Here is a 14,497-nt window from a genome sequence, read left to right as displayed (position 1 = left end):
TTTGAGGATTCTCTGATCTCTGGTTTCATGGAAGCCTCATTTTTCACTTTTCATTGCGAGGAAGATCTAAAACGACTTTGAGTTTTTCGTCGTCTTCTTCCTCGAAACTTCTTTGTGGCAGATCCTCTGGTTTTCATAGAAGCCTCATTTTCACTTGGGAAGAAATTCTGGCAGCAGTTTCCAAATAGAGTCCGTTCTTCTTCCCTTCCTTTGCACTTCTTTGTGCAGACTCTCTGGTTTCATGGAAGCCCTCATTTTCTCCTTTTCACTTGCGGAGCGAAATCTAAAACGACTTTGAGTTCTTCGTCGGTCTTCGTCTGCTAATTCCTCTAAACTTTCTTTGCGGCGGCTTCCCCTGCCGGAGTGGCCGAACCGCTCTCCAAATGTCAGTTGAAACCAGCAATTGATCTGCTGCTTCCTTATATTTTTGATATCTGTCCTCGTCCTCTGAAAACCGTCGCAGCTTGAGCATTGGCTTTTCGGGAAAAGCTGTGGTGAGGGAAGCACCTTATCATTTCCCATGCAAGCTCTCAAGATATGGGCGATGTGGTAAACAATATCTTCGGTTTGAGAATCGCATTGATAAAAACTGAACTCGCTGGACGAGGTTGGTGTGGCTGTGTGTGAGTTCTTGAAGACCTACTGTTCACCCCTCTTTGTTATGGGATACTATGAACAAAGCACAGGAGTGCCTTGAGACTGTTGGGTTTCACTCTGTTGGAGTCCTTAGTGCCATATACGAAAACAGCGAGTCAAGACAGTTCCAAAACTGGCCTCAACATCTTCTTCTGGGTCACTCTGTCATAATTACGAGTCCTTTGCCTATAAACCTAGGCCGCCGAAAAACCAAAAATGGAAAGAGTTAGATGAAAGGTTTTAAAGTAGGATTGCAGCTCGCTGAAATCTCAATTTAAGAGTGCTGTGGAAGCTGGTGACTTACGTGGGAAGGGAGGGCTGTGATGCAGCGTTTTTTGTGGTTTCCTCTCCACCAGATCCATCCACTTATATACCTGAGGTATAAGTAACTCCAAGATCAGGATGTGTGTGAGCGTATCTATGATCTCCTGACACATTCTTGTAGCAAGAAGAATGATCATGTCTGAGTCAATTTGCCCATCTGAATAACAACTGCCAAACTCCTGTAAGAAAATACAAGTAAAGTTTAGTGAAACAAGAGATGTTTACGCCAGGTCTGATCTGAGCTTATCTGCTTGATGACTTTAAACGTGTTACTTACACATCTGTGCAGTCGTTGAGGAATGACTTGATTATGGGTTGGAATATGTCTGGTGTTAACATAGGCATATCCAAATCGCTGCACATTAGTTCTCCCATTTCGTCTGAAGCAGTCTGGAAATAAAGCAAATCAGGTTTTAAAAGTCAAGAGGATGAGACTTTAACAAATGTTGTACAAGTTCAAAATGTGCCAGAATGATTTAGTAATGGTTGCAAGGCAAGACAATTTGATTTAAATAGCACTTTTCAGCACGTGGCAATTCAAAGTGCTTTACAGATTAAAAGCAAAATACATTTAAGAACAAATACATTATAAACACATTATTAAAAAGGCATTTAAAAACAGGCATAAGAAGCAAAGGTAATGAAATAAATTCAATAAATAAACACAGCAGGTACAGAATACATGACTAAAAAGGCATACTGTAGTGTTGTGCTAGTTACTGAAAACCAGTACCATTACTAGTTACTTCATTTCAAAAGTAACTCAGTTACTTTACTGATNTAGCACTTTTCAGTTCATATTCAAAGTGCTTTACAGATTAAAAGCAAAAGGCATTTAAGAACAAATACAGCATAAATACATTATTAAAAAGGCATTTTAAAACATTAAAATGCCTTTTTAATAATGTATTTATGCTGTATTTGTTCTTAAATGCCTTTTGCTTTTAATCTGTAAAGCACTTTGAATATGAACTGAAAAGTGCTATATAAATAAAATTGCCTTGCCTTGCCTTACCATGCACACCGCCCTCCTTTTTGGCCAATCAGAAACCTGTTTTTGTTCGTGGAGGCTGGGATAGAGAGAAACAAACAGGAGGTCTCACTCTGCAACTTTGTCTGGTTACCACAAATAACCCCTTCTTTCCTCGTTCGTTAACTTATGATACTGTTATAAAAGACAAACCTAAATATCAAACAACATAACAATATAAAACTTTCAGTATCAAAGCAACATTTGGAATACACTTCTTTTTTTTAAATGGGCGGGATTTTGGCTAGATACCAGGATATAATCCGGTCTCCTCCACATACTTGAATAGACGATCATCTCTCTTGGTTGATTTCACTTCACTTGCCCTTCCTGTTCAGTAACAACAACAGTCATGGCGGCTGCTGCACGGTTCTTCATCCGAGGGGCAAACTCCAAACTTTCCATCACCGGCATTGGCAACGGGACTCAGAGTTCCTTTGGAGGTACTCTGGTAAAATTGTCTCCCAGCTCCAACTCTCGCACAAAAACCCAACGAAGACATGCGCACTTTACCTTCCAGCCTGACCCCGAACGGACACAATATGGTGAGTGCGGGCTAGTCGGCTGCTAACGATCGTTAAAAGGATATCATTGGGGAATTTTCCACAGTTAAGCAGTTAAAAAGAAGTTGTTATGCAGCTTATATGAACACCTCCTGTGTTTTAAGATATAAAGGTGGCTTATATGTATTCAGTTGTCATTAAGGAATAGAGAGTTTACTCTTCAGCCGGTACACTTTTAACTATTTTAGTTTAAAGTTGAAAAGGTGTCATCCAGACTTATTTCAAAATTACTGTTGATAATTTGTATTATTTTGGAGGTTTCAGGTTTCCAAATCAATCTCGTGTAAATTGCATACAAGACTGGATTGTATATTTTTCTACACTGGGATGCTTTCATACATCCAGGTGTTAAAGGGATATTTAATTTGAAGTAGTGCACAGAGAGACTTCCTTCAACATATGAATGTGAAATCAGCCATCTCTTCACCTGGCTACACAAGTGAAGAATGTATCGCCAAACAAGTAAATCAACAAGGATGGCATTTTATTACAGAAAGCACTTATGGTGTATCTAATACTAGTACACGCATCTTGTAGATGTGATTGTGTCACACAAGAGGATGCTGTCTTCTATACATTCTTATAGTCAGTCCCTTTTAGAGGTATGAACCTATTGTCTATCATACAGTTCATTTAACCAGGATATTGGCACTCAAACAATTGATTCCATTTTGACAAAAAAGCATCTCAACTCATTTTCCAAATCCAGTTTGTTCAGTTTCCTTATTGTAGTTTATTTCCTGCAATAACCGGTATAATCTCTTAAAAATTTGTTTACCAAAGTACTGTGTGTCAAATACAATGCCAATGAAGAATATGTGCATTTGTCAAGTCCTTTAAAAGATAATGTTTTGTTAATATTGTACAACATTTTTAGGTCCTACCCAGAAGATGAACTTGTTCCAATCCGTTACAAGTGCCTTGGACAACACTCTCGCCAGTGATCCTACAGCAGGTAGGATGCTTACACAGGAAATGAAAATGTATAGCTGTCATCAGATGATACTACATTTAAAAGTGTACCTGTATTTCCTCTTTAATCATACATTTTTGAAAAAATGCACAGGCATTTAAATAATAGACCTTGAATAAAGACGTGCAAAATGTTTGCCTACTTTAGGATCCACAAAACATTGCACTTTTTTTAAACATTAGATTGACCAACCTGCCGGTCAGCCTTCCATCTGTGCACAAACTTATCTTATCTTACTCATGTGCGCGTTCGTGTGTGTTGGAGGAGGGGCTCTGTAAGGAAGTAGCAGATTTCTTCCGGCTGTGTATTTTCAAATTCTAGCGCACTCGAGCTGGTTTCTCCAAAATGACCTACCCCACCTTTAATGTGGCCAGTTGTGGGGTCATGTTATTTTAAGAAAAGTACAAATCTTTAGTCGCATCTTCATCGTTTCTGCAGGTAAATGTGTGCCAATCCAAATGAAATGCCTTGAGACTGCAGGGCCATGTGCACATAAACACACAGACATGAAACAAGTTGAGAGAATTAAGTAAAAAATGCTCATACTAAATAAAAAACCTAATATAAAGAAGCATTAGTAGTGGCACAAAAAAATATCCATCGGATGCTCTTGCCTATACATTTCTGAAGGTTAAGAGTTAATTTAAAAGACTATAATACCTTTTTATAATGCCTAAAAAAAGTTGATAAAAACCCATTTCAATTATGAAAATGGTATTGTAATTTAAATCATATGTTGTACAACTGTAGAATTGTAGGGGGAAAAAGGTGTATATATAACCTGTTATTTGTGGTTAAAAAAAAAAATCTTGCAAACAAACCAAATTCCAAATAGGAAAACATTGGTTAATGTCAGAATCTCTATTTAAAGTTGCGGTATTTAGAAGAAATGTCCCCAATGAAAGGTTGGTGAATTTTGCTTGATGTTAGTTTACCCTCTTAAAGGGTAAATGATACTTGTGTCATTTGATCACTGACTGTTGTTTGTTTGCCCATAGTCATCTTCGGGGAAGACGTTGCCTTTGGTGGAGTATTCCGATGCACAGTGGGTCTGAGAGATAAATATGGTGAGTTGTTTCAATCCCTTTTCATTCTCACCATTAATTATATTACATTACATGTCATTTAGCTGACGCTTTTATTCAAAACAACCTACAAATATGTTTATTCTAAGACATGCATACTTAATTTATGGACCAGTATCTTGGCAACACTGCAATGTTTTTTTGGTTTTTTTGGTTTTACAGGGCCTGGGGATCAAACCACCGACCCTCTGCCAATCACCTTAATTGCCCATTCCCCCCCTGAGCCACATCCACCTTATTCAGAACCTTCTACTACTAATTTTGCTTAATAAAACCCCTAAAAAACCCACCTGTCATCCACCTGTTCTTCTGCCTGCTGCATGTTTTTGCCACTAGATGGCAGCAGAGCACCGTGCAGAGCACCGTGCAGAATCCTCTCTGGAAGGTCACATGAGTGTTCAGTGTTCACCCCGTTTGTACTCATTTGTCCTTCAGTAGAGTAGCCTTACAACCTTGAAGGTGATATAGCAGGTCGATTCTACTGCTGTGAGTTTGTTGGGAATATACTCTTTTCTTTCTGTTGCTCAAATGTTATTATTACATTTACATACTACATTAAGAGTACTTACGTTTGATAGTAAAGCTACATGAACACTAGGACATTATGACACATCAAAGAAGGAACAGGACTGTTTTAAACTATCACATGATGTAGACAAGCCACTTATTAATTTCATCATAAGTAGCACGTAATAAGTAACACCTGTAGACCTAAAGAGTGGTGCAGCAATGACATTTTTATGGAGGCCGGACCGGAAGTTGGTATCACAAGGTCTCTCTTTACTAAAAGGAATGGGATTTCTCCATTGGATTTTGGGATATTGCTGGATATTGGATATTTTATGATACTTAAAGGGGACCTATCATGCAAAATGCACTTTTGATGTCTTTTATACATAAATATGTGTCCCCGGTGTGTCAGGGAACTCACGCAGCGTCAGAAAATAAAACCCTCTCTCTTTTCCTCCGTACCCAAATCTCTAAAAACGGGGCTACAACGGAGCTGATCCAGGTTTGCGTCCGATATGATGTAATATAGGAAATGTAGGCTGGCTTTACACCCACGGCCCTATCACAAAACGTTGATATCGGAAACAATGCCCGACTGTTTTGGACGTAATATGGTCGGTGCATGTTTACGTTAGCATCGCTAACACTCAGAGCTAACCTGTACTGAAGAGCATGTTTGTGAAGAAGCAGGAAATAAAAAGGAACTCACCTTGTGGTANTCTCACCCACCTTCAAGGCGGGGTAGAACTGAAGGCCAGGTACCCCTGGAAAAAGCCTTTTTAATACGTAACTTCAGTTACTTCTCTCTTTGCATAGAAAGCTAGGGCAAACTTAACACAGTACTTAATGTGTATACTACAAACAGTTAGAAATTTTTTTAGTAAAGGTACAGTTTTTCAGTTTCAAACAGCATTTGACAACTTTATATTCCTGATCTTTTTATGCGTCTTGATCTTTCTGATGTTTAGGGTCTAAACATTCACTACAGTATTGACAAAAGGAGGGTGTGATTCTCTATCGATTCTAATCCGCAGTATATCTATTAGATAGATATACCGCCAACCTAATTCTATTGAAATGGTTCTACGGACACACGAAGGGGGGGGGGGGGGTTAAAGAGCTACTTCCTGGTCCACTCTGTTTTTGATAAGCTCTGTGTAAATGGAGTGTTTCCATCATTAGTCAGATGTGATGATTCAGTCCACTGAGTTTTTCTGCTCTTTTGAAATAGAATGTTTTCTGTTCTTGTTGTTACATATCAGGGACTGCTGACAAAGAGCAACTTCAGCGTTTGAGTTATGGTTATTTGTTTCACATCTGCTCTGTGAATAGCTTTGTAGGTCTTTCAGTGTTTCTTTTTGATAAATCCTTGTCTAATCTGAAGCTTGTGTTGGAAAGAATCAGTAGTATGCTAAAGTGATAATTTGCTTTACAGTACATGTCAAAACAAAACCTAAAAGCATCTTCACAAGTAATCAAATGATGCCCTCAATCTTCTTTGCTGACCTTTAATATTGCCCGTTGTGGTTACATGCCTGTTTGTTTACAAAGGAATTTTACACAAAAGTTTAACATATCGAAATAATCAAGCTGAGTTTTGTCTTCAATTATAAGATTTGGGCATTGCCCTTTTTTTTCAACATTTAATGTATTGTTTTGTTTGGTTTTATATAACATTTTGAGATATTTTTGTTACAGTCCAATTCTAATGTCTGACTATTCTTCAGTATTAAGTCCATTGCTCTTTGAACGGGTGTACTTGCATTATTATGCTTTTATTTGCTCTATTTGATCAATAGCAAGAAATTGTCTTACATAGGACAATATTGTTTATCACAATTATTTTGGGAAACTATCTTCCAACACAATAAGTTATGGTGACAGTGACAGGCCTCGACTGTAATACTTGGTTTCCGGTAGAGATTCTCTTGCGTTGAGTGACGCTGTGTTTGCCTTCATCAGTCATCCAGAACATTTTGTACACACAAAACACAAAGAGTTTATAGGTTGTCACCCGTGTAGTGGTAGCAGCTTTTCAAGCAACCTCTCAGGGCGTAGGTTTGTTTGGTGACGTTGCTCATCGCTCACACGGTTTCAGTCCTGAATGGCCAGTAACTCTTACGGAGGGACAGGAATGCTTGTATTTGCTTATCCCAGCAGGCACTGCCCTAGTAATAAGTAACCAGCAACGTGTGAATCATCCCAACAGAGAAAAGGAAATGTACAGTGTTAAAGTACAGCATGGACAAAGTGCAAGGGCAAGCATTAGAGCAGGATAACGACATCAGAGGAGTGTGATAAGCAATGTACTGAGTCTGTTGGCTAATGATAGAGTGCTGTAGGTGTGTCATAGTGAAAGAGATGGGTTTGACAGTCGCAGGGAGCCAGGTGAAACAAGGAACAGAGTGTTTAAGGAAAAGATTTGACTGAAAAGACAAATCACAACAAGTCAGAAAAACATATTGAAATAAGGATGGCGGATCGAGGGATTTATACTGTTAGCTCAGTATGAAATGTTGAAAGGGGCCGTATTATGCTCTTTTGGGTTTCTCTTTCCTGTAGTGTGTTTTATATGTTTTGGTGCATGTAAATGCTAGAAGGGTTAGAAGCTCCCTCCAGACGCCTCACTTTGACTCCTTTGTTTACTTCCGTAACATAGTGACATCACCGTGTAACACTCGCGCTTGCCCTGTTGTCCTGTCTGAAGCATGCCATCACATTGCATGTGATGGCTAAGGAGTGGGACATCTCTAAGAGTTTGATCACAACTGGGCTCTTGTTTGAGACGGTGTGAAGAGTGGTGCTGCAGCACAGGCAGTATGAGGGTAAAGCTATAATAAAGCACTTTTTGAACATTAAAGCTTTGAACCATGTCACAGTAGAGGCACGACATTGAAATGAACATGAGCATAATGGGGCCCCTTTAAAGACTCAAGAAAAAGTTTAGGAACAAAAATGTGTGAAAATAATAGAAATCAGCCACCTCTGCTTTGGATCTCAAGTTGTCCACAGAGCAGCAATAATTCCCCTAGGATGCTGCGAGGGATTCAAAGCACTGGAGGAGGAATGTGTGGAGGAGGAACGTGTCTCAACCCTAATAAGAGCGATGGAAGGATGAAAGGCAGACAGAGTAAACAGTATTAAAAGAGGGAGTCATGTATAATGCATTGTTTAGGCAAAGCATGTAATTAGAGACGTGGAGAAAGGAGAGGGAGTAGTGTAAGTGCGATAGGAATGCAGCAAGAGGGAGAGAGAGGAGGATAGTGGGAATAGTATTAGTGAGAGAGGAATGTAGAGTGAGGCCCAAGCTGGGGAGGGTGGGAAAGAGAAAGAAATAAAGAGATGGAGGGAGGGGGCATTTTGGGTGGAATGTGGCCAGCCTCTGATCACGTCTGCTGACTAAATTAGACGGGACAGGAGGCCAGACTGGACCTCCGTCAACAGGGGGTATAAATGGATGGAGAGAGCGATGGAGAATGGTCTGGAAAGCGAAGGAGGGGGAAAGAAAGCGGAGGGCCACAGAACACTTAAAGGGGACCTATCATGCAAAATGCAATTTTTTTATGTCTTTTATACATAAATATGTGTCCCCGGTGCGTCGGGGAACTTACGCAGCGTCAGAAAATAAAACCCTCTCTCTTTTCCTCCGTACCCAAATCTCTAAAAACGGGGCTACAACGGAGCTGATCCAGATTTGCTGCCGATATGACGTAATATCTGAAATGTGGGCTGGCTTTACAACCACGGCCCTATCAGAAACGTTGCCATCAGAAACAATGCCCCACTGTTTTGGATGTAATATGGTCTTTGTTTACATTNTTAGCATCGCTAACACTCAGAGCTAACCTGTACTGAAGAGCATGTTTGTGAAGAAGCAGGAAATAAAAAGGAACTCACCTTGTGGTATAACCGGCAAGAGAGAAAGCCTTTGAGCTCCATACTGTTTCAGAAATAACACTTGATAATCCATGATATGGCGTTTCATCACCGCAGTATTTGCCGGTAGAACCTCCCGCATGAGCTCAGCGCCCTCCTTTTTTTTTAATCAATTTTTTTTCTTTTCTTTATACCCCAAATCAGCACTTTTGAAACGGGAAGTGAAATAGAGGGATATGAGGCATGGCTAGAATGGGTGATTTGTAGCTTTGAGCAAAACACTTCATAGGCATGTTTTTTATATATATTTATATATCTGAGACCTATGCTATTGCCTACAAATAGCATGCTAGGTGCACTCTAAACATGCTGTGTTCATTAGGATGATCTCCACTTAACACCACTTTTATACTAGTTCTAGATAAAAGCTTGAGACCCTTACCAGTGGGGTATTTACTCATGTATTTTTTGTCGTAAAATAAAACAGGAACATCTCTTTAGCTTTTATCAACCACAGATTTTATTTTAACAATCGACCAAAAAAATCATTAAAAAAACGAATTGACTTTAAGACAAGAGAGCCTAGGAGTGCTAAAAAAACTCATTACAGAGTTTATGACTCATTCCTGCACCATTCTATTCAGTGGCCAAAACAGGCTCTTCTTACTGGGACACTTTAATGTAGAAGAGCCATTGTCCATGTCATACATGACACCGGACAAAGCCCTATAGCCCTATTTGTCATGTCTTTTCTTCTGAGAGATTAACCTGTTGAGGGTTTCTTTTATTGTGCCTCAAATGTGTATATGATTGGATTCTTTTAAGAGGGAGTCAGCTCTGAATCACATCCAGCTGGTGCTGCTCCGTTCTCTATTGATGAATTATTTACAGCGGGTAGCAGTCGTGGCAGTTATTGGCTCATTACAGATGGTAAGGAGCTGGCACGTGCTCGCTGACAAGCAGCATTAAATTGCAGTGTAGAGATGCCAAAGATATGTTAGTGGTAATCTCACTGATAGGCCTTTTCCACAGCAGACATTTGTAGTTATTATATTAGGAAAAGTATATGTCTGGTCACTAAAAAGTCCTAAAAGATAGACATTTGTTATAATGTAAATGGAATTGAAATGTTTTGAATCAATCTTTAAAAAGGCTTGAAAATGCTAAGACTCAAATTGTGCATACAAAAAGTCTTACATTTTATTCTTAATGGCATTATAAAAGTATTACAAATGCATACATATGTAATTTCTTTAAGCTGTTCTTGCCCTGAACCTAAACAATCCTTTCTATTTAAGTTTTCCAGTGAGCCAGCATGCACAATACCAGGAACCTTAAGCTAAAAACTAGCCGCTATAAGGAATCCAGCCATCACTGAGAAAAGGCTCATTGGGATTTAGCTCCTACTGCCACTAGCTTGTGAAGTTTGAACCCACAGAGAGCACTGCATCTGCATCTCATTACATCAGTAATGTACTGTATGTGTCTTCCTGGTATTAGCCACTGAAGATTTTCCATTCAGTATCTACCGGCAGTTCCTCTTTGATTCTGTAGTTGACAGTCGGACAATGAACATAAATCTGTATGTGGACAGTAGTAAAATGGGCAGGTCCAGGATTGATGTTGAGTAGAAGAAACTTTAGTGGTTGTAACTAATTTCCCCTCGATGCATTGAGACATCTATAACATTTCAATAAAAAATAGTTTTTTTAATTCATGAAATCTGGTAATAATAAAGCAATCTTTTTTTTTTTTCTCCCTCCTGAAAGCATTTGGCAGCCACATGTGTCCTCAGCTAAATCAGTTCCTTAGAAATAAAATATGATGTTTCTTGTTTATTATGGTACAGAAGTGGTATAATAATTACATGTCAATAGGTTCTTGTTTTGAGCCAATCTTGTATGGGATGTTTTTTCATTAGTGTTGAATCCTCCCCACAGTAGCCGGCTTTGCCTTTTTGTTTTCATTGACGTCAGAAGTGTCGACCTTTCGGAGAGGGATCATTATTTTCCATCTCATCCTTGTGTACAGTGGCGAGCGCAAAAGCTGTTTTTATCCCTCTCACGACTGAAAGGGATGCCGCGCACCTCTGCCACCCACTGTCATTATACAGAGGAGAGGTTAATGCAGGGCGGACACTATATGAATGGCTTTTTACGAGGCGGATGCATTCAGCTTTCGCATTGTTGGATACCACTGAGGGCTGTTTCCCTGAAAACAACGGCAACGCATTGACCCCATTGTCCCTCGCTCTTATGTGTGTAGCCGTTTTTCACTGAGAGCAGGCGTTAATGCCAGACTATTAAAGTTAACAAAACATGCCGTCTATTTAAAAATGTATTCTAGACTTCTGTGAAAGGCGCAGATGTCAACTAAACGATATATTTGACCATCACACATTGTGTTATGGTTGCATCTATTTGTTGGAGTTTTTAGTAGCGGTGTCAATCAAAACAATAACCGTGATGAATCACAAAAGTAAAATAATAGTATAAACTTGTTTTTCGGGGAAAGATTAAACAAATACACAAGTGTTGTTTTTTTTTATCAAGAAATGCATGACAAACTGCTAGGAGAAATAAGAGATTTACCTTTCTCCCAAATTACAACCCATGGCGATCCATTTAGCGATTGCAGTGGTTAACTTGGCTATTGTCTTGTTGTTAATCTCTTCTGCTTAATGTAGTGACAAGCAATTCCATGGCCGCCTTGTTCACACCAGGGACCAGCTGGTTGCGATGATGCTAGCTATCACGACAATTTGGTCAGAACCACGGCTATCCCCACAAAGATTTTGAGACAGAGGGGAGGTGGGTCCAGTGGTACTGCAAACTTGTCGTGCCTAGGTGGAACGACAGCTTATGACTACAATATGTGCACAAATTAATGTTATTTAAAGTTCCATCATGGAAGCTTTTTAAAACAGTATTTTCTGTTCTACACACCGGGGAATATCTCGTTTGCCATGTAATTACAAAAGGAAAAATCCCCACTGGAATTCCGAGAGTACATTTGGGGTCAAACTTAATAGTATGATTACGTTTCCAGATTGATTGTTAATGTTAACAGCCTTAGTTTTTGTCATTAATCCATTTGCTGTTGTCTGCTTTAACGACTCACAGACGCGCACACACATACATGTTGTTACGTACTCTCCCTTTCACACAAAGCTGGCTGGATATTTGAGGTTTTCTTCACTCTGTGTGGCAAGGCCCAACATTTAGTTCGCTTAAATGTTAATTCCTCAAAGTGTTCGTGGTGCTGCGGTTATTAATTGAACTGCGAGCACTCAGCAGGGCACATGACGGCAGAAGGAGTCATCCCAGCAAAACAGAAAAAAGATTGCTTTGGCAAATACACAAAGATAGATGACTTCAAAAAATAACACTGTACCCAAAGTTAGAGTCCCACTCCTGTGGCTCTTTTTCAGATTATAGGGTGGAGAATGGAATTTTTATCTGACTTTTTTTCCAGTTTTTACTCCATGGTGTAGAGCTGAGGAGTCATCAGCTTGTCACTTCATTTATTTTAGGCCTGCATGGCATGTTAAGAGAACGTTCTGCAATCTGAAGTGTGCGCCGCGCGCCTTCCTCCCTTATCAAGACAACCTTTTATTCCTTAAGCCCTAAAAAAACAACTGACACCCACTCACATCTGTCCTGAGTGGGAAAGGTTACTATCAGCATTCTTTACCAGGATAACTGAGAAGACACGCTTTACTTTCACCCCTTTTCTGTTGTCATACACATTGAACAGGATATAGAAGAGGATGTGTAACAAAAGATTCAACAGGGATTTTGGACAAGTATTATATTGAAAGAAAAGTATAAAACATATGATGCTTTCCTTAGAGCAGCCAGACTCGATTGGAAGAAACTGTAATATTATTGTCTGGTCATCGCCAAAATACTTCACTCAAATTAGATAGAAACACAATAGACTCATTGAAACATCTTTGTTAGAATTCCAAATGTTCCAACAGTTATCAACTCTGGTTTGAGAGTTTGAAAAAGAGATTTAGGGGGCCCTATTATGCTCTTTGGGGTTTCCCCTTTCCTGTAGTGTGTTTTCATATAGGTCATTTTCGACACAGCTCTAAGCGGTTGACCAATCACAACAGAGCCATACTGGGCTCTAGTTTAAGACGGAGGGTGAAAAGAGTTGCTGCGGCACAGGCAGTACTAATTTTATTTAAAAAGATAATACCAATTTGTTGTAAAAAGAGTATTTGGCGCACTTCACAATTGTGGTAGGTAGTTGTATCCTGGGTTGTGGCTGCCACACATTTCAACTCTGCGTGAACTTGTCTCTCGAATATTTCAGTTGGCTTCCTCACCCTGTTGCCAGAGGCTGCCTTCCTCTACCAGCAGTTCACCTTCTGACTATTGTCCTCCTCTTTGCTGCTGTCTCCCCAGGTAAGGACCGAGTCTTCAACACTCCCCTCTGTGAGCAGGGGATTGTGGGATTTGGTATTGGTGCTGCTGTTGCTGGTGCCACAGCCATCGCTGAGATCCAGTTCGCCGACTACATCTATCCTGCTTTTGACCAGGTAAGAAGGGCAGCAAACTAATGATTACTGTCCTTGTGAATTAATCTGCCAATTCATATCAATCGATCTATTGTCTAACAGTCCAAAATCATTCATGTCACTGTCATGTATGAGTACTAATCAAATTCTCAGGAAACTGCACTTGGAGGTAGGCCTGTCGCGATAATCGATAAATTGACTTATCGTACGATAAATAAAAATGGACTCGATAACTTTTCTGAGCTCGATAAATTGCCGTTTACATGCGTGTTTGTTTACATAAGGATGTGACCAGCATTTTAGCTAGGAGCGCTGTGGCTGCCAGACGAGCTGTGGCTGCCGACCATGCGCGCTGTGAGGGGCGGGGCTGACACACAGCCAGGTCAGGACCACTCTGTGTGGCACGTACAGCACGTAGCAGCCAATATTAAATATATGCGAACAAGCGGGACACAACCTGTGACTTACTCGCGGGGATTCTTTAAAGTGAAATGGGAATTGGTCAAAACCTACCACATCTCGGATTCTCCTGGTTGTGGCAGTATTATTGGATTCAAGCCAAATCAACTGGGAGCCAACACGGACTTGATGAGCCGGGCGACTGTGTCGCATTTGTTTAAAAAAGGTAGCGACAAAAGCAGGCAAACCACACAATTTTAACTACACCTTAAACACAACCACTCCATTCCATTTTCCCAGCTGGGAGCAAACACGGGCGCTGGAGATGGATGAGCCCCCCCTTTCCCGAAGTTTACAATCAAGATGCATTTGCTCCGGACAATGCAAACATGTTGGTGTTCCTTGCTCGAAAACTTTGAAAAACAGATTGGATATGCCTGTGACGGCATCTGGTCTTTGTATGGACAGTGGAACTGTACACTGATGTACTGGGGGGGGGTGGTTTTAAGGAGATATGTTTTGCTTGTGAGACAAGTTTGCTCATATTGATTTATTTATATTTTATATGTATTA

General features: G+C 40.0%; 2 protein-coding genes across 2 annotated transcripts in view; one reads left to right on the top strand and one right to left on the bottom strand.

Annotated features, from left to right (window-relative positions):
• The window catches only part of LOC104965290 (elongation factor 2-like), a 54,711-nt gene that overhangs the window by 5,770 nt on the left and 34,444 nt on the right, over nucleotides 1-14,497 (bottom strand). The window lies entirely within an intron of this gene.
• LOC104964636 (2-oxoisovalerate dehydrogenase subunit beta, mitochondrial-like) lies at nucleotides 2,289-4,908 on the top strand. Its single transcript, XM_010793469.1, has 4 exons — nucleotides 2,289-2,535; nucleotides 3,431-3,508; nucleotides 4,525-4,593; nucleotides 4,774-4,908. Exons 1-4 carry the CDS (start codon nucleotides 2,343-2,345, stop codon nucleotides 4,878-4,880), a joined length of 447 nt encoding a protein of 148 aa, XP_010791771.1. The 5' UTR covers nucleotides 2,289-2,342; the 3' UTR covers nucleotides 4,881-4,908.

The sequence above is a fragment of the Notothenia coriiceps genome, unplaced genomic scaffold (genome assembly GCF_000735185.1).
Source record: "Notothenia coriiceps isolate Sejong01 unplaced genomic scaffold, NC01 NC01_scaffold00037244, whole genome shotgun sequence".
NCBI lineage: Eukaryota > Metazoa > Chordata > Actinopteri > Perciformes > Nototheniidae > Notothenia > Notothenia coriiceps.
Note: the sequence above shows the minus strand (reverse complement) of the source record. Positions and strands in the feature narration are given on the sequence as shown.